General features: G+C 51.7%; 7 protein-coding genes across 7 annotated transcripts; 3 read left to right on the top strand and 4 right to left on the bottom strand.

The window, feature by feature from the left end:
* Nucleotides 1-5,561: 5,561 nt before the first annotated feature.
* Nucleotides 5,562-6,256, bottom strand: COCSADRAFT_190910 (uncharacterized protein; the record flags this gene model as incomplete). Its single annotated transcript, XM_007702562.1, has 3 exons — nt 5,562-6,019; nt 6,046-6,211; nt 6,245-6,256. 3 exons carry the CDS (start codon nt 6,254-6,256, stop codon nt 5,715-5,717), a joined length of 483 nt encoding a protein of 160 aa, XP_007700752.1. The 3' UTR covers nt 5,562-5,714.
* A 995-nt stretch (nt 6,257-7,251) lies between these two features.
* On the top strand, nt 7,252-11,045 carry COCSADRAFT_358245 (uncharacterized protein; the record flags this gene model as incomplete). The annotated part of the gene is made up of 5 exons (XM_007702561.1): nt 7,252-7,326; nt 8,136-8,508; nt 8,669-9,742; nt 10,008-10,682; nt 10,741-11,045. 5 exons carry the CDS (start codon nt 7,252-7,254, stop codon nt 10,893-10,895), a joined length of 2,352 nt encoding a protein of 783 aa, XP_007700751.1. The 3' UTR covers nt 10,896-11,045.
* A 4,288-nt stretch (nt 11,046-15,333) lies between these two features.
* COCSADRAFT_358237 (uncharacterized protein) lies at nt 15,334-16,995 on the bottom strand (the record flags this gene model as incomplete). The annotated part of the gene is made up of 4 exons (XM_007702560.1): nt 15,334-15,578; nt 15,756-16,165; nt 16,273-16,502; nt 16,555-16,995. The coding sequence occupies 4 exons, from the start codon at nt 16,993-16,995 to the stop codon at nt 15,364-15,366; spliced, it is 1,296 nt and encodes a 431-aa protein (XP_007700750.1). The 3' UTR covers nt 15,334-15,363.
* Nucleotides 16,996-17,314: 319 nt separating this feature from the next.
* Nucleotides 17,315-17,615, top strand: COCSADRAFT_330915 (uncharacterized protein). The gene has a single exon (XM_007702559.1). It carries the CDS (start codon nt 17,416-17,418, stop codon nt 17,578-17,580), a length of 165 nt encoding a protein of 54 aa, XP_007700749.1. The 5' UTR covers nt 17,315-17,415; the 3' UTR covers nt 17,581-17,615.
* Nucleotides 17,616-17,651: 36 nt separating this feature from the next.
* COCSADRAFT_92080 (uncharacterized protein) lies at nt 17,652-18,215 on the bottom strand (the record flags this gene model as incomplete). The annotated part of the gene is made up of 1 exon (XM_007702558.1): nt 17,652-18,215. One exon carries the CDS (start codon nt 18,213-18,215, stop codon nt 17,652-17,654), a length of 564 nt encoding a protein of 187 aa, XP_007700748.1.
* Nucleotides 18,216-18,515: 300 nt separating this feature from the next.
* COCSADRAFT_171968 (uncharacterized protein) lies at nt 18,516-19,073 on the top strand (the record flags this gene model as incomplete). Its single annotated transcript, XM_007702557.1, has 3 exons — nt 18,516-18,565; nt 18,693-18,922; nt 19,021-19,073. 3 exons carry the CDS (start codon nt 18,516-18,518, stop codon nt 19,071-19,073), a joined length of 333 nt encoding a protein of 110 aa, XP_007700747.1.
* Nucleotides 19,074-19,444: 371 nt separating this feature from the next.
* On the bottom strand, nt 19,445-21,917 carry COCSADRAFT_90856 (uncharacterized protein; the record flags this gene model as incomplete). The annotated part of the gene is made up of 2 exons (XM_007702556.1): nt 19,445-21,608; nt 21,784-21,917. 2 exons carry the CDS (start codon nt 21,915-21,917, stop codon nt 19,445-19,447), a joined length of 2,298 nt encoding a protein of 765 aa, XP_007700746.1.
* Nucleotides 21,918-22,052: the final 135 nt, after the last annotated feature.

Below are 22,052 nucleotides of genomic sequence, written 5' to 3'. Positions count from 1 at the left end.
GGGTCTTGGGTCTTTGGGCCTTGCTGATGATGGGCACTGGGGGTGGAAGGAAGCAAAAGCCCATTCCCACACTTGCCGGTATTGACATTGACAGGGCAGGGGGGAGACCAGAAACAGGCCCGAGACAGGCCGGGCTCGTCCCCTTCCACCCCCAGCCTCCCCTCCCCCACTCTCACCCATGCTCGACACGACGGAGCGAGAACCCTCTGACGAGATCCAATTCCCAACAAAGTGGGAAAGGAAGATGAATGGCTGTAGGAAGCTTAGATTTACCTGCCAAAATTTGCTTACTATGGCCCTCGAGAAGCTTATTCAACAGGCGTAGATGACAATAAGATTCCTTGATTGCTTGCCCGCTCGCTTTGATTACTTACTTTTGGACTTGCTTGCGTCAGACAAACAGAACTGACTGATGGGCTGAAAAAAGAGAGGGTCGATGTCGTCGGGTGCCCCACAAAAGACTGCCGAATATGCCTTGTTTATGGCCCCCCTAGACGCCTGGCTGGCTGGGTGGGCATTACCATTGACCAGGAACATGCTGCTACAAATACTAGCCAATGGTTGCGCGTAGATTGTCCAAGTCATGTCGTCCTTTCCCCGCACACTTGCGTGTCATTCGCTTCACTTGTTTTTCCTTCGCGTTCTCTTTCTCTCTATCTCTGTTCTATCCTTAACATCTTACAGTGGGTCCAGGCGCAAGGACTCTCTCGTCGGAACTGCACGGCAGGGCCGAATGACAGCATCAGATTTGCTGATCTTCTTGGTAAAACTCAGTTCCGCGTAATCGGGCTGGGCCGACTTGAGCGGGGGTTGTGACGCGTACATTTGGCTGGGCAGATAGTAAAGGATATCAGGTGGGAGCGGAAGCGAAAAGAAAAGAAAAGGGTAAAAACAATCAGCTTTGGGTAATTATCACATACTGGTATACCCGACAACAAGGGTCGATCGTAGACTAGAGTTGAACCGTTGCATATCTAAAAGCCATCATGCTGTTGAGACTGTTTAGTTTTTGTGGACACTCGAGACGGGGGAGATGGAAGGGTCTGGGTACATTGAGAAATGGACACGAATGCCCTAATGATAATCTTGTCTCGGCACCTGAGGTGTAAGAGAATGGAGCAGACGGAGCAACGTTCCTCGAAGCCTAACAGGCTACGCGTGGAGGCAGTCCTCACAGCCCCAAGAATATGTCACTGTCGCGCGTTGCCAAATGCCCTTTTCACCGAGCCGTTCATACAGCACGTCAGGATGAAAAAGGTCACGCGCATCTATGTCTGCTTCTGTTTGGGACCATGATTGCACCACGCTCGAGATTTACTTCAAGTCTTTTGACGCGCATCCGGGGAACAACCCTGTATACAGTTGGACACGACAGTTGTGACTTCCGATGAATACCCAACGGGATTCTCGTACAGACGGAAGTAAAGATCGGGCGATTTTCGATCCTGTACATAGTTAGGGGAACCCAGTCGAGCAAAGTTCCAGGTCACCTATACCGGGCTGCTACCAGCAATATCCCAGTTTCCACCACTAAGCTGTTTTCTTCAGAGGGTCAGGCGATTTTTTGCTTAGGCTGGCAATGCATTCCCCGATCGTGAAACGCAAGTTTGAGAACGTTCTCCGACATGTCAGTCAACGTTTGGTGAAACCTTAAAAATAGCCCTCCGCGAGGCTTGGTGTCGTCCGATTCATCTAATGTATCGCGTACTTTTGCGACTATGCGCAACCATTGGATGAGCCTATCTTTGCATATCCTGAGGATGCAACAGTCTCAGCATTGTGGCAAGAAACAGAGTTGAAGGGAGTGTAAAAAAAAATTTGGAATCACAATCTCCCAGCCACCTGAAATAAGTTTCGGAGGTGTTGTGGAGTGACTTGCGTTGCCCCCATTTGATTCGCTTGGTGTATTGTTACATGCTATACGCGTTGGGCATAGAGTGCGGTAGTCGCGACCAGCGCTCCAAGTAGAAAGCGGTCCAAGCGATACGTGTGCTCTTGCAGGAGCATCAACTATAGCGCTTTGTCCTTTTGCACAGGCCGCGCGATAGCTAGTGCTGGCCTGAGGATATATTGGTCTGATCCCGTTTACATGTACGTTTAGATGTCGCGACTCGCGATACTACCCAGATAAGGTAATTCGCCAAGGACGGGATGATGACATGGTCTGCCGTAGTTTGAAACGGAAAAGGGAGGAGATTGAGGCTGTTGCGCGAGGTTACTCGACTCGAGCAACGCAAGCGACTCGAGCAGCGCGTAAGTAGACAAGGGCGAGTACAATTACTAAGGACGCATTCTAGAAGGCTGCCAGAAGGCCGCTAGTATCGTGAAACGCAGGCAAAGACCAGTCACCAGCACCGTTCGGAGTCCAGGACGAAGACAATATGATGTCAACTTGATTTAGGCATTGTTTGCGGAGAGCGCGCTGCTTTCATCAAAAGGCCCGAATATAATGTGGTTCGAATCAGCCATGCGACGCATCCGATGAATTGCTTCTTGCAGGATCAGGCAGGAGGAGGGGCGCATGTCATGCGGTGTAGAGGGACATTGTGAGAAAAGAAACAACAATATCCTGACCAGTGGCCGTAGCGCATTGCCATCTTCTCGCCCAAAGCCAGAGTAGAGGGCGTGATAGGCAGCCAAAAGAAAAGGAGGGCCGTATCGCAGTTTCCAATGGTGTGGGTGTAACATGTGAAAGATGCGCGAGTTCAGTATCCAGTCAATGGCGTACGACTAATCACGACGCGACGAGTTTCTAATATACGCTCCGGTATTAATCGTCAGAAGATTAGTAGCTACTAATCATTGTGATTGGTTATGGTGCCCAGCCTCGTCTACTGCCGTACGCTGGGCAGGTAGTATATCTTCCTACCATTTTTATAAAGCATTTGTAGCGTCCATGTAGAAATCTGCAAGGAATATCGCAGCAGAGCGAGTGCGATGGGAGAAGGATGCGCAGGGATGGGTCTAGATGGCTGGTGGGCCAAGGCGGGCCAGATCCTGTTGTCGCAGCCTGCTGCAACGACTCGGCAGCTAGCGCTTATTGACATCATTGAAAGGACTACTTGGCCTCGTCGATGACTTGCTGCAGCAATCAGCCCATGGCCAAATCTTCCCACTGCCACCAAGTGTCCGTTCGAATCCGTGGCGTCTGCCGGCGTGGTATGCACAGGGTATGTGCGGGAGACCAGCATGACCTTGTCGCAAGTCTGACATATCGGCTGGGATGGTGCGGTCCACTTCGTCTCATGATTAAAGCCGGCATATGTCGAGCCAATCAACCGCGTGGCGCTGCCTGTCAGAAATGCCGCTTATGCAGTAACGTTCGCAACTGAAAATTCGGCTGGAGGCATGGCCATTTCAAAGCAGAATGAAGGTCTAGTCCATTTCGCACATGGCCCGCGAAATTGGAGGTCGTGTCATGACCTCTTCATCTGATTACGCATGTACATACTGAGTATATATCTACACACACAATGACATACCTACCTACGTATTGACATATTGTAATACGCTGAGCATCGTATTCGGCATTCCCATGCGAAACAAGCACCCCGGTCAGTACGACTAGTCCTAGAAGTTGGGGGATCGGACACCCTCCCAGGCTGCAATGGCAACAACCCTCAAGGGGAAGCAGCGGGAAGCAAGGTCGAGGGGCCCAGGGGATCTTCGCTCCAGGTTCGTGGCTTGGGGTTTTGCGTTACCAAGATTAGTTGTCAAGCTGTTCTTTTTTTTCCAACGTGGTTGTGAAGAGTTGTCGCGCCGTCACTGTTCATTCGTGTCTGCTGGTGCAAGTATAATGAAGCGACAGAGGCCTAGATTTCTCACCATGGCCTACTACTAACTATCCTTGTTTACGCGACGGTGTCTATGGGCAGAAATCTCCCGTCACTGGATCGCATTATTGCAAACATTGTTGTGACGATGAGCTTACATACGTGTCGATCATTTGCCTGATGGACCGAGTCTAGCGTTTTTTGCTCGATAAGCAGTAAATCTCCCGATATGTATACACTGCGGCTGGGGCGATAGCCTTGGTTTTGGGTTTTCAAGAAACGACAGATAAGGCAGGTCTAAAGGATACCGTGCAATCCGGAGACACACATAGTACATATGTACTTATGTAAGTATGTAGGTAAGGCGAATCGGGGAATGCGGTTGGCGCAGCGGGGGGTGGTGGTGGTGTGTGTTGGTGTGTGTAGCGATTTTTCTCAGCCTTTTTTGCGCTAGACAGGAGGCCAACGGGACGAGTCGGATCCATGTGCGGCAGTATCGCACAGCTTGTCCATTGTGATCGTCGACCGTTATTGAGCAGGCCTGCACCCCTGCTTCCCGCGGGTGAACAACGGCCACGACCAGAGTCAGGTATGATCAAGCGTGCCCATGGCCTGTCAGCCATGTATCCGCACGGCAACGGCCAGCCGAGCCTCCCAACGACGGGCATTGGACAAAGACCAGGCTGGCAGCTAGCGAGTGCGAGCGAGCGTTCTCGCAAACGTCACACAAGCAGGATTCGAGGATGCGGTGGGACAGGGGAGCAAGCGATGTGCACGAGTCGCTCGACGGGCCAAACCAGCTGATGGGCCCCGGACATGCACGTCGCCCGTCAGGCCATGGGCTTGCGCTACAGTGTGGAGGAACAGCGACGACCAACCGTCGCAAATGGACTATGAACAGAAAGCCGATGTAACACGGCATGCGTGCGCAAAAAGGTCGCTTACAAGATCGACACTGGACCTGCCAGATGTTGCGCGACTACTGCAGGCATGGCCGGCCGTCAATGCGTCGAGAGGCGCCGTGGCGGACCAAGTGTTGAGTGCGTTCAGGAAGATTCGGGCGTGCACAAGGTGAGGGTAATTATCGTCGAGTGTAGAATACGCAAGACGGCATCAGGTTGACGCTTCGGATCGAGCGCATACGCAGCCGCGTGCGCCGGCCGTGTGCACCGGCGGTGCAGTGGTATTGTGTAGTGCCCGACAAACAAGTTTGGAGCGGCGTTGGAATAGAGTTGATGGTCGCTCGGTACCTGACCTATCTCCCTGGTCATGAGCAAGGCCAGCAAGCATGCTCCCAGGGTTTCTCCGCACTGCGAACGCCTCGCTCGGAACATTTACGAACCCAGGTCCCATGTCCGCGATCGCGACAGGGAGGGGTTGCTCACGACATGGGACGGCGCGCGCAGTGTTTACCATGGAAGCCGTTCTCGAAGCCTGTCAAGCACAAAAACACAACGACGGTGAAGGAGGGTCGGCCCTGGATGCAGCGCATTGCTTTGTTTGTATGTAGGTAACTACATGCGTACATGGCGCCGTCAGCACCAGTACGTCTCTAGGCCAGAAAAATAAAAAGCAGGCTTGAGATGTGCAATCAGGGAAAATAGGGAGACGAAGCAGTTAATGCACCGAGACGGGCTTTTGGGGTCGGCTCGAGCGGTGCAGCAGAACGGAATTGCTCTTACGATGGGCTTCGGCGGCTATTCGCCCCCATTGTTGCAGTAACGTTTCTTGAGGCGTAGTGCGCGCGCTGAGCATAAATTGTCATTTAACTTATTATAGACGCATCGACCCAGGCCCGTAACAGGCAATTCTGCGTACTTGGTGCCCATAGCCGCATGACCGGGCATTTGCGGATGGCGGACAGGGCTGACGGGGGCAGGCATGAAGATGGGCCGAAGACGATGCGGCCACGCCCCTGAGGTCAGATGTTTGTGTTCGGTGTCATGGTTCCGCAGAGGGAGCAGGAGTAAGATGCAACGTCCCAGGGCAGATCGGCGGCGATTGGACCAGGCCGCCCATGACGCTGCTCCCGAGAAGCATTGCCGTGACGAGCATCGCGTGGCCGATCTCGAGTGCGGTACACGGCGGTTGGTGGATGCGGGCGTGCATCGGCCAGTCGCCGTACGCGACGTTGGGAGCGAGTGTTTTTCTGCCCTCACCGGCAGCGGCGGCCAATGGCGGAGCAGAGGGCGGGGCGGCGGAGTGGTGCAACTGCTCAAACGGTCGACTAGCGGCGGTGAATTGGACTCGAGGGCAGGGCGCACACACACACCACACACAGCACGCGGCAAAACTGTGGGAGAATGGGTCAGTGACGCGTCCGATAGGGCCGCGACGGGTGCGAGCTGTGATCTGAGGGCGAGGATTGTGAGTACAGGCTGCAGGGGCGAAATGAAGGTCGCATGGTGCATTGCTATAGCAGGACCGGGGCCAGCATGCTATGGTACTGGGGTACTAGGATACTTACTTACTACAGCGGCCATGGGAGCAAGGGAAGTACCGTGGGGTCGCGACTGCCCATCTTGAAGGATTTAGCCGAGCGACAGGGGGGAGGGGGGCAGGCACGACCCATGACGGCAGGCAGCAGGCAGGCAGGCAGGCTAGACGTGTGTGTGTAGTAATGTTAGTAGAAAGCAGTCTTAGTCTCTCTCTCTGTGTGTGTGTGTGTGCGTGTGCGGCACAGGTGCGCGTGCTTGGCAAGACAAGACCCGACCAAAAGACGGGTGCGGACAGAAGGGAATGGAGCGATGAAATTATGATTTGACACGACAAGACAAGACAGGACAGGACAGGAAGAGGCGGCGGGCGTGGGTGAGGGCGTGTGTGGTGGTTTGGCATACGCCGGCGTGGGCAGCAGGCAAAGGCACTAGGCAGAGTTTGAAAATAGAAGCTGCGCTTGCCTTGACCGCCCCATGGCCGCCGGCGTCTTCCCCACTCGTGCAGGCGCGGCCGCCACGACCACTTGAGACGCGTCGTACTAGGTAGTAAGTAGGAAGAGCTAAGAAATGGCAGTGAATGGGTCACGTGAGGGCAGTCGGAGGGCGCGACCGTCGGCGCACACAGACAAAGCGAGGCAAAGGACGGGAGCAGGAGTATACGCAGCAGCAGCAGGCCCTTTGGCGCAGCATTCGGCGGCGATCCCTGATGGCAGAGCCGGGCAGGCCGCTCGAAACAGGACTGTGTCCGAGCGTGCAGCAGACCAGGGACAGGGCCGGCGTCGGGAGCCGTGTTAGCTGTTCCAAGTTGATTTAACGACCGTCTCCACCGCGGCCGCCCCACCGCCTTCGCACTCTCTCACACGCTGCCTGCCCTGGGCCTCGCTCCCATTCCCTAGCCGTCGCTAGCGCCGCCTGCTCTGCGCCTGAAATTGCGCAGGCCACGCTACTGCATCTCTTCGCAATCCTCGTCCATCGCACCAGCGCCCGGACCCTCGCTGCCCGGATCCTTCGACGTCGACTCCCACCGCGCAATCATAACAATGTCGCAGCCAAAAATCCCAGATAGGGCCCGCAACTATAAGGAAGACCAGGCGCCTGTAGCGTCGCAGAAGATGGTGAGTCGACTCTTGCTCCTTGTCCACCCCTACCGCACCACCCTCGCTCCCGCATCCCATCCACGCCCTCGCTCTCGCTTCCAACTGCAACCCCGTCGCGCCCTCTGCACCCTCGACCGTTGGTGTTTCGACCAGCGCGTCTGAAGCCGCGTCCCTAAAACCCTCGCCGCCGTTGGCAGCTTCATCCTCGCCCTTTGCATCCTGCAGCAGCCACTGCACGCCGCGTCCACACAAACACCCACCCCCAGCACCGGCGCCTCTGCTCGCCTACATGGTACGCCCTTCCCGCCAAGCTGCCCTGCTACTACCCAAACTCCCCCCTCCCCTGTCACCATCACTGTCGCTGTCCTGGCCTCTTCTGAAGCCAGTCCGCCGCCTCTTGTCACGCAACGGCCAGCAGCGGCACCCCGGCCTCCATAGTGTAGCCCTACGCTGCCCACCGCTCCTCTGCGCTGTCTTGTCAAGCTTGCCAAAAGACCGCCCTGCCTTCATTAGCCTGCCCTTCCCATCCTATAAACTATACCCTACCCTCCTGTCTTTTTTCCAGACCCTGCCCCTCGCCTAGGTCCTGTTGCAGCACATCACTGCCCTTACATCCTAGTCTACCAACCAACCACAGCCTCCCCACCTGCCCCCACCAAGCTTCTACCTGCTGCCACTCCCTGCACTGATCATCATCACCACCATACGGGCTTTCGTTTGCCCACCTCGCCCTTTCTTCTGCTACCTCTTACCACTTGCTTTTTCGCTCAATTCTTTTTTTTCTCATTCTGCACCTGCAGCCTTACTGACCTGGTCCGTGTTTTCAGCATCACCCACACTCTGCGCAGGGCTTGCCACCGCCAAATCATCTACCGGTGCACCATCCCAGGCCCGGCGTTGTCCACCAGCACCAGCAACACCACCCCGACTCTCCCCACCAGTCGGTCCCGTCACAGAGCCCGGCACAGGCACATTACCCATCGCCCCAGCACCCAACCCCACAAGGACCTCCTCAGCACCAGTCGCCCTACATTCAGCAGATCCAAAGCCAGCAAGGGCCACCGCCACCTCCTCCACCACAGCCCCAGCCTCCCCAGCAACAGCAGCAGCAGCAGCAGCAGCAGGAGGTCCCCTATTACTCGCAGCACCACCCCAGCCCCTACAGCACCAACAGTGCGCCCAGCAACTATTCTTCGTCAGGTATGTTGGTTTTGCTTCTTTTCTGATCCTTCAGCTCAGACCTTCCCTGTCAATGCGCGCCACGCGTGCGCGCAAGTGCCGCCTTTATGACGATTAGACCTGGATGCCCCCCGTTGTATATTCCATCAAAATGAACGCGTTGACCTGACTTTTGCTCCAGAAACCCCAGAGCTCATGGCGGCTGCAACGATGAATCGGGGCGGATATCCACCGATCTCATATCACACCCCACAGTCAAACTCGCCAGCTTCTGTTCAATCCCCTCAGCATGACCAGCATGGCAGGCCCATCTACGGGCAACCGCCTAGTCAGATGCCTCAGTCCATGTACTACACTCCATATGCATCTGCGCCAGTACCCCAACAGTCACCTTACCAACAGCACCCTTCAAGCGCGCCTCAGCAACCAATGGCCTCACAGTCTCTGCTCATGTCTCATCAGCAAAACCAGCAGATGCAGCATCAACACCCGCATCACCCACAGACCCCAGGAATGACTGGAAGCCCAAAGCCACGAATGTCACAGACGCCGCTCCAAAGGCCGCCATCAGGACTGGGAGGCCCGCCTCAAACCACACCTCAAGGGCCTCCTGTTGGTACGCCAAACATGCATCCAGGTCCTCCAGGAGGACCCAACGTTAACCCCAACGCTGCGCCTGGTCCCATTCCTGCAACCACTCCCTTGGTTGTTCGACAAGACCAAAATGGCGTTCAATGGATTGCCTTTGAGTACTCGCGCGATAGGGTCAAGATGGAGTACACGATCCGCTGTGACGTCGAGTCTGTCAATGTTGACGAGCTTCCCCAAGATTTCAAGACTGAGAACTGTGTATACCCACGCGCCTGCTGTGCCAAGGACCAGTACAAGGGTAACCGTCTCCACTACGAGACTGAGTGCAACACTGTTGGCTGGGCTCTTGCACAACTCAACCCCTGCCTGCGCGGAAAGCGTGGTCTCATTCAACGCGCCGTCGACAGCTGGCGGAACAGCAACCAGGATCCGCGACTGAGGAGTCGTCGCGTGCGCAGAATGGCCAAGATGACCACGAGGAAAGCCCAATCGGCTACACATGGTAACCACATGGCTGGACCAGGTGGACCAGGTGCGCCTGGGGTTCCCAACTCTGCCGGACTAACTGCACCACCCCGACCGAATATGGGCATGGGTGGTCCCCAGATGCATCATCACCATGATGGGCCAGGAGGGCCTCACGGAGGACCGGATGATGTTAGCGGTATGTTTCACCAGATGTGATGTGATAAAGCGTAATTGTTGTTGGTTGTTAAATGATACCTCTTGTCGTTCTTTCACTGCATGTACATTATTACACTCTTTGATGTAATACCCCTTTCGATACTACCTACCTACCCCATGCATGTATGCATATACCCACACGCACATAGTCACATATGGTTGTTGTTTTGTTCTGCGCGGGATGATTTTGGAAAAAAGTATGACCTTTTTGTTCGGACGTGCAAGCTAACTTTCTTTGTGTACAGCCAATGAATACGGTGAATCACACACTCATCACCACCAAGCGCCAAATGGTCAACAATCGCCCCAGGATGTGCGCACAACGCAGAATTTCTACCCCAACTTCCCTGGCAGCGATTCCACTGCGGGAACGGGTGGTATGCCGCCAATTCACGACGGATTAAGTCACCCCCCGCCTCCACCTCATGCGGCAGGTGTAGCGGTCTCAAAACAGCAGGAGCAAGGCGAAGAAGAACGCAAACTAGCCATTTTTGGCGACCTACCTGACTCCAAGCGTCGCAAATTTATTCTCGTTGACGACGCGCAGCGCGGAACTAGAGTGCGCGTGCGAGTTACTCTTGACACAGTCAAGATGGAAGAGATGCCAGACTCTTACCGCAAGTCTAACTCCGTCTTCCCGCGCAGCTACTTCGCTATGCAAATGACATCACCGCCTGCAAGCCCCCGTGGCAGCAAGGTATTTGCCGATGAGCCTGATGTCGAGGACGACCCCAGCTTTCCTTTGGCCGGTTCTACCATTGTCCCAGTGCCAACGCTCGATGGCGAGGCGCGTGTCCCGAAGCCGCGGCTTACTCGTTCGAAGCGATCCAAGGAAATCACTCTCAATGACCTTGGATACCGCATGAGCTGGAGCCAAAGTCGTGTCTTCGCTGGAAGGACATTGTTCCTACAAAAGTCTCGTAAGTAACCAAGTCGCGACCCATGTATTCAAGAGACGGATGTACTAACCTGTGATAGTTGATGCTTACCGCAATAAGATGAGAAGCAGCATGATGGGTCAAGGCCAGGATGTGGCCCAAGTAGCTCCGCACTTTGAGACCCGCGTCGGAAAAAGACGTTGGAACGAAAGAATCGAGAGGGTCAAGAAATCGAGGCGCGAGGGCTCTCCTTAAGAAGTCTCCGGCCGCATCACCGAAATTGATGCCCTGGTTGCAAGCAGCCGCCCTTCTGACCCACTTTTCGGCACTTGCAGGGAGCCCCTACGAACGACCGGGGTCAACCACATTTTTCGACCCTGTATTGAATCCTTCATGATTAGCCCGGCCGTTATCCCCAACCAAGTTTCACATCAGCTGCTTTAGGTTTCAGACCGCTGTCAGCTGTCTGCCAACGTCTGTTTCCTTTTCGAGCATCCTGTTTGCACCGTCGCTTGTCATAGTCGAGCAGTGCTTTTGATACCCGTCTGCAAGTTATGACCTCTTGCGACATCCCAGTCTGTCTCTTCATCTCTGTTCTCATTTACATACTGTTTGCCGGGCAACAATGCATGTTCTTTGTGCATACCAATCTCGTCGGCGCTCATGGTATAAAAAACGGGATTAACGGAAAGCATTGGAAAAGCATGACTCGAAGCGTCCGAGATAGGAGTTTTTACAGGTTACGACTTTCTGTTCTTTCTGGCATGTATGTTTGCACTGCAATTGTTTTTTATTGGAATATACTGTAGATCTTATGAGTTGATAAATGGTACTGGTATCAAAGTAAATATAATAGACGTGTTTTGTTGAAATGAAAAAATAAATAAAACAAAAACAAAAAAGAATGATCCTTCAGTTCAGCCTCCTCTTCTTTCCCTTTCCCCTTGTTCTCTTCAGCCCAAGATCCCTATCACACGACAATCGACCCGTCAACTCGGAAAAAATAAGTTTTTAACCAAGTGGTGCCCTCGCCATTAACCTCTGAGATAAGCATGCATCCCCCAGACTTTCGGCTTCATGCATCTTGCCAGTCCATCTTACCGGATGGCCTGACTTTTTCTTTAATCCACTCCAAACTAAAATGAAAGGAGCATAGGGCAAAGGGATAAGGAAGTTTGCCAAAATAGAGTGATTTCGTACACGAACGAACCGTTTAGTATCTGACATGAGCATGAAAGACGGACGCACCAATGCAAACGCACATCCACTGCATTATCACCCCTCCCCCGTCTCAATTTTACATAAGTTACATACATTCATTGCTTGTAATTATACCTCAAGTCTGTATATTTCTTACTTTACTTATCTACCCTGACCGCCCATGCCGCAGTGTTCACAAAAAAGCGGCCGCCGAAAAGAGAGGCAAGGGTGATCCCTTCCCCGCCAACCGGCTTTGCCGCGTGGAGCTTTGCATACAGCAGAGAGAGAGGGGGGGAAGGGCGCCGGGAAGGGGAAGGGGAAGGCAAGGCAAGGGGTGGGGGAAGGAACCCTTGTACTAGGGTGCGGGTTACCTGCTTGTCGAGTCGACTTTGCCCTTTCCCTTCCCATACGAATTGGTTTTGCTTTGCACATATATTGCATACAAGGCCAATACTACTCTAACTTTTTTGCAAATTACCTTGGAAATAGATATATATATATATATATGTGTGTGTGTACATGGGGACTTTGGGCGTTTAGGAGACAGGTAATAGGTAAAAGTAGTTTTTTTTTAAAAAAACTGGGGAGCAAAAAAAGCTAAAGCAAAAGTGAAAGTAAGAAAGCAAATGGAACCCCCCCTCCCCCCTGGCCCCTGGTATCATCTTTCCCGTTCCTATCTTTTCTCACCGTCACACACACACACCCGCTCCCCACTACGCATATAAGCGCTAGCGCCCTGTCGACATGGATTCAACATTGCGAATGCGAATAGCCGTTTTTTTATCCTCTTCTCGGAACGCAGGAAGGGAATGGTCGTAGGGTTTCGTCATCATAGATCGCCTTTTTTTTTTAAATTTCTTTCTTCTTCTTTGGGGAATTCATTTGGAATTGCTGGGGTGTAAAAGTGTGAATATACGCGGACGAGTGAGCGGAACCGTTAGGTGTGGACGGGGGTAACCTTGGATTCTTGGGGGGAGAAGAAAGTGGCGTCACGGGATTGATTTCGAAGAGGGGGAAAAGAAAAAAGGGGAAAGTTGGGATGGGGACTAGGGATTGCGGATGGGTAAGAGTCAGTTTTCTCCTTCCTTTTTCTGATAAAGTTTCTTGTTTTTTCTTCTTTTTCTTTTTCGCTTGAGTTTTTTGGCCTCTTTTTTCGGGTTGCGATTCATGGCAGTTTGGGAAGGGGGATAGTATGGTTAGTTTGGCGTTTTTCCTTTCACATCTCACACTTTTGCCCCCCGTTTAACTGGGTTTTGAAATCAAACCGGTTTTTTTCGTCTGTCGACAAGCGAGAAAGGCTAATTGCTATAGATACGGTTAATCTTTCTTCTTTTTTTTGCTCGGCTTGGATTTAATGTACGGGTGAGTGACTCGAGACTGCGCACTACTACGGCGAAATAACCATTGGTAGCTCTGCGTAAGGTTTCTCTCGGTCTGGACTTGATATTGCTGACGAATATGCTCCTCTTCCGCATATCTGGCTCAAAACTGCTTTATCTGATTTGCTTGGCTCTTCCTTGCTCTTCTCTCCTTATCCTAATCGCGTGGTTCTTGGTGCCTAGCTAGGTATGAAACGCGAAGCATGACGCGACCGACCTCGCGTGATACTAGTATCATCGTAAGTATGCTGAGAGAGAGGATCTTCGCCTCGTACTAGCGATTCAGACATGATACGATGCCGACGGCGCACGCAACACAATCCCGAACCGGCACTTGGAGTACCCGCGTGCCGCGAACCTGGGCCCAAGCAAGAGAGACCAGAGAGAAAAGGGCCATGTCGGCGAGGAAAACAGTTGCGCCGAAGAACCAGCGTTCGGCCACTCAATTCCCCATCTTCTTATTCGCTCCGAACAATGCTCCGCGGTATAGTACAGCAATGCGTGTTCCCACTCTCACGCACACACATGTCTTGTATGCGCACACACACAGATTTGCATACCCTTGACAATGACGCGTTGCTGCTTTGCGACCCCATCGCCGAACCGCTGCCTAGCGCGCCCGCTCGCTACGCAAAAGGCAGGAAAAAAACGGTTTTCCCACACCCACCCACACCCAACCCCAACACCCTTGTCCTTTTTGTCCACAACCCCGTAACAGCAAACCCCCTAGTGCGTGCAGTGCCGCAACGCGCTCTAGCACCAATCTACTACTGCCCGCTAAGCGGCAATTCCTCCGTATGCATGCTTCCGCCTCGTCGCTAGTAAAGTAGAACCCGTGTCGAGGCGCGTCTTTGATGGCAGAATACGAACGCGATTGTTTTTTTTGTTGAGTTTGGGAATGGACAAACAATACATACAAACTGAAAGTAGTAGGTGGTACGTGAAATAGGAGAGAGAGAGAGCGAGAGAAAAGAAAATAAGAAGGCTGGGAGGCATATGTTTCCCCACGGCTGCATTGCCCGAAGTTCTCCCACACTAGCTTACCATACTTTCCTCGCACTAGAGCGGGCCCGGTGAGATAGATGCTTGGGTAACAGCCCTAAGATTGCATTATGAGCGAGGTAGATTGTGCAAGAAAGAATGCGGAGTTACTTTTTTTCTCTCTCTCTTTTTCTATTTGCTAGGGCGCATGAGCGTGTGGTGGGGGGGGGGGGGTAGGCACCAAAGAATGTAGGGTGATAATACACTACGCTTGGTAGTTCTTCGGGACTATGTAAAATGACATGGGGGCCTAACATACAGAATACGAGACTAGATTTACCGCAGAACGGTACATGTGTGCTCGGCCTGACTTTTCTTTGCGGGTTGCATGGCGAAGGGTTTACATACATACATGTGTGTGTGTGTGGAGACAGTTCAGCTGAGCTGACATGCAAGAAGGATGGTGGATGAGATAGAATAGGGCAACGAATGGGGGACAGGAACGCGTTTGAGGATTCGTATTGCGATCGACAGTGGTTTTTGTCTAGACTTTTTCGCCTTCGTCGTGTTCGATTTCTTTTGTAATGTGTGTACATGTCAGCTGCTCGTGTGAGATTATCTCGTCACAATCTGACGTGTGTCGGGAGATAGCGACGGTCTGTCTACTGTTTGATATTGAGGGTTTGTAAGTGGTTGGAATAGAGTGCCGTGGACGGTAGTTGAAACTGTGTCTGTTTGCGTCTGTTGAAAACGGCGGCTATACTCCGGATGTAGATCAGTGATGGACGATGTTGGGAAGTGCAATGAGTTTCTATACGACGAGAGACCAATGAATAGACAGTGCGGATAATTGTATGTATATCATCTGACTAAGTACGCTGTATTCGATGCTGCAGATGATACGTAGTTGCTAGAAGAGACAAGATGTGTACAATCCACTGGTATCGAAGCGTTGAGAGAGAGTACTGTTGCTCTAAGATCCCTTAGACTCAAGTAACGCCTAAAAACAAGTCCCACCTCCATCAATGTCTGTTCTCTTCACATAGATATCAAGGCCAGCTTTCTTTCCTCCCGATACAAGGCTTTGTGCTACTACACTGCTCATCTGTTGGAAATATGACATCATTCATGACTTTGTGTTTGCTGGAGTCTGACGCCAAATGTCATGGGCTCATGTCATTCTCCTCTACTGTAGCTTTGACAATCCGGCGCCGCCCAGGAGCCCTGACGCTCTCATCGTCTGAGTCGTTCGCTAACATATCAACGTCCTCTCTAGTGAAGGACTCTGTGCTTTGTTGACTAATCTGTGCTATCTTCTCGATCGCGTCAAGCTTAGCCTTTCGGTTGGAGTAAAGTGATGCGGCCGCTGGAGTGGGAACTGCAACGATGTGGTTAGTCAAATCCTGATATATAGTAACAAGGAGCTTTGATGTACCTGACCGAGTAGTGCTGCTTGATTTTTGTGATGATGATGTAGGGTGGAACGATGCTGCTTCGTTGGTTGCTCTCACTTTCGATTTCGGATTGATCTGTCCAAAGCGATTCTTCTATGTACGAGATAGCCCACTTGTAGCGGTAGAAACCAAAGAAGGCATGCATTTTGCTCTGTTAGTTCTTGTTCTCTGATTTTCTTCTTCTTCTGCCCACTCATCGTTAAAAGATGGGCCGTCATCACCATCTTCGTCACCAGCTTCGTCACTACTGATGTCAATTACTTTTCTCTTGCCCCTCTTGGCGAAATAGGAACGTAAATCGTTTGTCTGAGAAGCGACCGAGATAACACACGGACTTGGTGTAGTATCTGAGTGGTATGCGCTAGATGTCGGCACCTGGGAGCTCGCTAGAAAATTGCTGTTATGTTGGGTGAGAGATTTACGTATAGCTGGATCAAAAGGTCTCTTGAAGGCGTTGCCTGGGATATTTGACTTTCGCGCTCTAGAGGTGATGCATGGTGGTAAAGAAGTGCTATTTTGCGGTAGTGGAAGCACGTTGTTGATGTACTGCTGCGACTTAGGTGTATTCTGTTCCTTCATATGTATCGAAGCTATGCGAATATTAGCTTCGAGTTGAACCCTGAAATAAGTCGTGACTTGCCTTGAGCAGCCTCTGCTGGAGGCCTATCTCTATCTGGCATCTCAACATCCCTTTGTGGTGGTAGAGTTGTGTTACATTCTGTTGGATCTGTTGGAACATCCGTATTGTTTAGAGTAGCGTTCCGAGCTCCCTGTTGCTCTTCTAAGTTATGCGGTGACTGTGGCAGCACGTTTTCTCCACGCCTAGGCTTTGAGGTTTCTGCTGAACACTAGAAGCGTTAGTGCATAAGAAGTAAAGTTCCAGCAGAACCATCTATGTACCTTAGATGCCTTAGAGCTGTCTCTTAACAGTGCTGGAGTAGGTGATGATGCTAGTGCGGTCCTCTGTTCTAGAAAGACCGGCTCATCGTCATCAGAGCAAAGATAGATGAATGGAGGAGTCTGCTTAACTGGGCATGCCTGAGGCGTGCTTGTGTATGTTGAAGCCTTGGAGGTGAACGCCAGTGTTTGCCTAGCTCTATCACCACTTTTCTTTAGCAGCGCAGCTCCTGGGCTGTTTGCCTGCTCCTTGTTCAAAAAGACGTCCTTCTCACGTTGATGCGTAGCAATGAGATTTTCTCGCTTCTTCTCGATTTTCTTGAAGAACTTAGCTTTCGCAGCTTCAAATCCTTTCTGTAGTTCTCGTAACTCAGCTATCTGCTTGTCACGAGGAGCAACCCACTCGAGGTTTCTAGGATCTAAAGATGTAAGGTTTAGCGCCATATTGACTAGAGAAATAGAAATGAAGGTAAGTGTTGTTAGTGGTAGATAGGGTAAAAGAGTTGATCGCAGTAGACAGGAGTAGATGGAAAAAAGCGAGTGAAGTTGAGGTGAAGGTGAATTGTGAATCTAGTTTTGCTAACTATGCAAAGCCCGCTAACAGCTCTCGCGCTAGTGATGTGAAAGCAAGAGAAGGACCTCTGACAGATATGTTGCATCATGAAGTGAGAACACCTATGCGGAAGTATTCAGGTCCAGCAGCAGCAATAGTAACTATTTAGGTACATTATCGCCAGGTTTGCTCTATTAAAAGGTTCGAGATGCCAGTCTCTGGATGTGAGAACAGCCACTTTGCCGAAGTTTGCTCTCCCAGCGTATGCAGACAGACTCGGCAGTCATATTAGACAGATTGCTTTTCCCTCAATGACACCTACGGATCTTCGCAGTGGGTGCCTTGCTGTGTCTTTTTCGTCGTGCTTCTTAAGCAATTATACTGTAAATTCCGACCTTCTACGAGTTTATTCTCGAGATTTTCCTTACATGCCATCTCGAGTTAAGGTCGCTTGCTTAAATTATTACGCGCTCTAGACGCGTTGCGAGCGCTTACAGCATAGTAAAAGTCTTTTTTATTTCTTGTCTCCTCTTTCACTCTTCCCTCTTCATAGATATTTCTTTGCTGCTGTAGCAACCCTTTGCCTGAACACTGGACTCTTGATGACCTCTCCATTTCCAACCGCGAAAAAAGGGTTCATAATAGTCTTGACCCACGCCTCATACACATCGACCATGAAGTTCTTGACTGCCTCCTCGGTAGCGGGACTACTAGGGTTGTACAGTCCAGCACCTCCACCAAGTGCTGCTCGTCCACCAGCCAAGCTTCCTCTGACACCCCCAGCGCCTCCACTTGTGAGCCCCAGGCTTTCATCGCGTGGCCTCGTCAACAGCAGAAAGCGTGTATTTCCACCTGTTATCCAGCATGACACATAGCAGTTCTGATACTTGTCGATGTGCTTGAGGTACATTGGCGCGGAGCCGCTAGACGTGGAGGGACCCCATTGTACTTCTTCGACTATGTCGAGCGCAGAGTGTAGAATGAATGGGACAAGGGCGCGTTCGCCTGGCGTGTAGTTTGCAACACCAGTTCCACCGCTACGCGATGTGCCAAAGTCGTGGGTAAAAAGGGGAACGTCAAGAGGTGAGAGTATTGAGAATGTGTACGACATGGTGGAGTGTTATGGATGCGCGCACGAATGCGCTTGGTGTAGAGGCTGGCTGCCTGATAGGATTGTTCTGTTTTACGATCCAGTAGCACTTTTCCCGTCGTGTATTAAAACCCTCTTCTGGTTGTTCGTGATTCGTAAATTCGTGAAGTTGGTGACTGAGTTAAGTTACAAGGGGAACGAAGTGGTGCTGAGCTTCCCCACGCTAACCGGGATGTTCGCCAAGAAGTCCGCGGGAGTGTCTGCGCAGAATATCGCGACTTCAATTGCGCAAGCCCGGCCTCTCAACCCCAACACATCAACATGTTTGGTCCCTTCCGCCTCACAAATCCGCTGTCGGGAGGTCTGCTATGGTGCGTCTCTCCACGATCAATTCGCCTGCGCAATCGCTCGCTCCCGCCACTATCGATCTTTTCCGCCTTCACTATTGCCATTTCTCACAGATTGTGCCCGGAGACGAGACACTAACGTGGAACACAGGAAAGTGCCATGGCGACTCTCCAGGCACCAAAAGTACCGCCATCGTGAGCGTCTGCGACATGTCGACTCCGTTGTCTCCGCTCTCGATACCGCACTACGACGAATGGGCCAGAGCATGAAGAAGGTGGAGCGCTGGAAGACAGAGATGCCGACTGAGGAGGAGATGCTCCCGAAAGACAAGTACACTGTTTTTGACCGGAAGGTAAAGAGGTATCGCAAGGGAATACATAGTAAGTGGCATACACTATGCAATTTTGCTGCAGACGCATTTGAAGGATTAATCAAGGGCATGGGAAGCCGCCTATGGATATATTCTGACGATCTGCAGAGGTTCCCAAGTGGACGAGGGTCAGTCAGCGACTCAATCCTCCAGGTTTCTAGATGGCCATCATGGCAAAAGATGGCAAAAGATTGTACATTTCACTGTTACCATACGGATTGCATTTACGGCGCTGTGGAGGGGTGGGATTATAGTGTATACGATCTTGCCACCTCAAAAACACACAAACTTAGTTCCTCAGGACCCAGCTCTGACATATGGATATTCCGCGGTGAAGTATTCACAGTACATCAATTGCTGGTGTTCATATTTCATGATTATGGTATTTTTATACTCGGCTCATATCAGACATTACCTCTCTATTCCACCTTGCGCATGCGAGAATTCCAAGCAAACATGTTAAACAGCATAAGAAGTCCAAAAGCGCCTACCCAGCAGTAATCCAAGTCTCATGGATTTTCACACTCTATTATTAGAACAGCATGCCTAGCTCATTAGAGTCGACTATTCCGTCGATTCCGAATCCTTGAGCATTCCATCCCATATCAAGAGGGAGAAATCCATTCCAAAGCGCAGCATCATCAGCCGCCGTATTGTTTCCGCCGCCATGTACAGCGAATTCATTGACAGCACTCAAGTCTGTCCATCCAAAATCACCCATCTGCTCTGTAATTGCTGGACTTCCACCTGTGCCATTACTACTGGCTTGTGGACTAGTTTGATTACCTAAGACCGGATGTTGTGGGAAGCCATTCTGATCTACTGGTGTGCTGGCAATATGTGTACCAGGATGATGGAATGCTGAACGATTTGCTTTATCCTTCTTCGGTACCTTGGCCCAGAGCAGTTTGAGAAGCTGAGAATAACGAGAACCTGGGTGCTGGATACCGCTTCCGGACCCAACGGCACTGCGTTGGAGACGAGCTACCGTTTCGTTGATCATGGCGCGGATGGCACGATCCTCGTCTGCGCTGATGACACCAGTACAGCGAGCGCGATAGAGGAAGACGCCTGCATAAACCAGGTAGAGATAGTATCGAAGTGGCATGAACCGCAATGAGCGCTCAGGATCTACAAAGTTGTTGACTGTAGTGAGAATGGCCTTTGCAGAATCAAGACCTTCATAAATGAAGCGTGCATCGCCCACAGCTCCTACATTGTTAACGAAAACGCGCTGGGGCGCTTGCATACGGCCTATGTCGGTATTGGCTGGAGCACCAGCTGGGGAGTCTGTAGATGCTGATGTTGAGGGCAGGGCTCGAAGGACAGTAGCTTGAAAAGCAAACGCGTTGGTGTACAAACGCAGATAATCGTACGACATCAGTAGACATGCTTTGAGAGGTGGTGAGCATGTTAAGGTGCCCCACACGCTCTTCCAGCCGTACATGGCTGATCGGAAATCGTCAATAAACTTGATGTAGCTGCCGCTCATTTGTGAGCGGAAACTTGAACTAGGATTCGAGTACAGCGTATCATGCACATTGCTGAAGAGCTGTGTAAGCTCCAGGTTGGCTTGAAAGATGGAGGCGTGGTCTTCTTCATTGGGATTCTTAGGGATCAGTGAGGGGTAATCCTCTCTTCGCAAAGTCGTCAAAGGTCCGGGACCACGAGACCAGAACGCTTTTCCGATCCTAATACTGATATGGCGATCAGAAACATATGCTGCTGTCCATATGAGGCGCTTGCGATGGTGATCCTCATCCTTGTATTGGTCCACGAAACGGAACGAGTACCGATCCAGCGCGAGAAAGTATGCAATTCTCAGAGCAAGGCCAACATGCATCCAGCTTTCCTTGTCTTCTTCGCCTTTGCCAACTTTCCCAGAACCGCGTTGGGTATATGGCGCCCATTCGGCTAGTAGCAGGAGAGCCTCTACTGCTTCAATACCAGCATCGCCTCCTGCAGCGAGTGCAGAAACTAGATTCTTCATGTGCTCGGAACATGCTTCGTATATGTGCGGCTCGTCGACGAGATCTTTGGAGGCGATTAAGAGGATGGCAGTAAGGAGATGCTGCTCTTTAGTCACCAGATCTGAGAGACGAGACGTCTCAAAAGCATGGGCCGGAGCAAGAGGGTAAAAGGGATGGTACTGCTGTTGAAAGCGGACAAGCAGCTGGGAAAGTGAATGGACGGTAAGGATACCCCGGTCTAGCAACGGATAGGAGAAGGAAATTGGTGGAGCCGGCATGCTGAGAGATGATCCTCTGGCGTGCGGAATGCCGTTGCCGTTTCCATTGTTCTCTTCGTTCGAGCTTGATTCCCCAGCAACTCTGGCTAGTATGCCTAGGGCATCAGATGGATTCTGGAGATTCGAGAAAGGAAGTTCGTCTGTATTTGACGAGTCTGACTGAGCGGCCTGAAGTTCTTCCCCGTATTGCGGTTCAACAGTGTCTTGCGACCATGTAGTACCAAGATTGCCCAGAGTATGGAAGCTTCTTTCTGGCGCATTCGCCGGGAGCGTCGGCAATGGCTGCTGCGGTTGCGCTTCTGGCTGCGACTCAGATTGCTGCTGTGGTTGCGATTCGTCGACGCGTTTCTTTTTTCGCTCCCGTCGTCCGCCGCGATTGCTACCGCCTAACACGCATTCGAGGTTGTCGCGCTTACATCGAAGGCACGGAATAGAGTTGTTTGAATCTCTGTAGTAACGTGTCAGTCCCCGAACATGTATGCTGAGCTGTTTGTATTGTAATTCGAGGCCAACTTGTGAGTTTCAGTAGTATAGATCATTTGCGCTGGATTCTATACATGCGCATGCTCAGATGCTCAAGCCAGTCTCAATGCGCGAATGCGACAGGGCTGTCAACCACTTACAACAAACACCGACTCTTCCTCTTCCTACAATTCAAGCACGCGATCTGCGTCCTTTTGATCTTTGAAGCTTCGTCTTCATCCGGGTTGGTGGCCGCCTGTGCGCCGACAGGCTGTTGTGGGGCATTTGTTTCCATGCCTCATTGCGAGTTGGCCGCTGGTGTCGGTGTTTGAAGCTGTCGGGGACTGGGGAAAACGCGGAGAAGCTGGTAACGGGGTATCGCTCCTGTTTCGGGCCGAGATGGACTTTGTGGCGTCAGAGCCTAGAACTC

The sequence above is a fragment of the Bipolaris sorokiniana genome, assembly GCF_000338995.1.
Source record: "Bipolaris sorokiniana ND90Pr unplaced genomic scaffold COCSAscaffold_8, whole genome shotgun sequence".
NCBI classification, from domain to species: Eukaryota; Fungi; Ascomycota; class Dothideomycetes; order Pleosporales; family Pleosporaceae; genus Bipolaris; species Bipolaris sorokiniana.
Note: the sequence above shows the minus strand (reverse complement) of the source record. Positions and strands in the feature narration are given on the sequence as shown.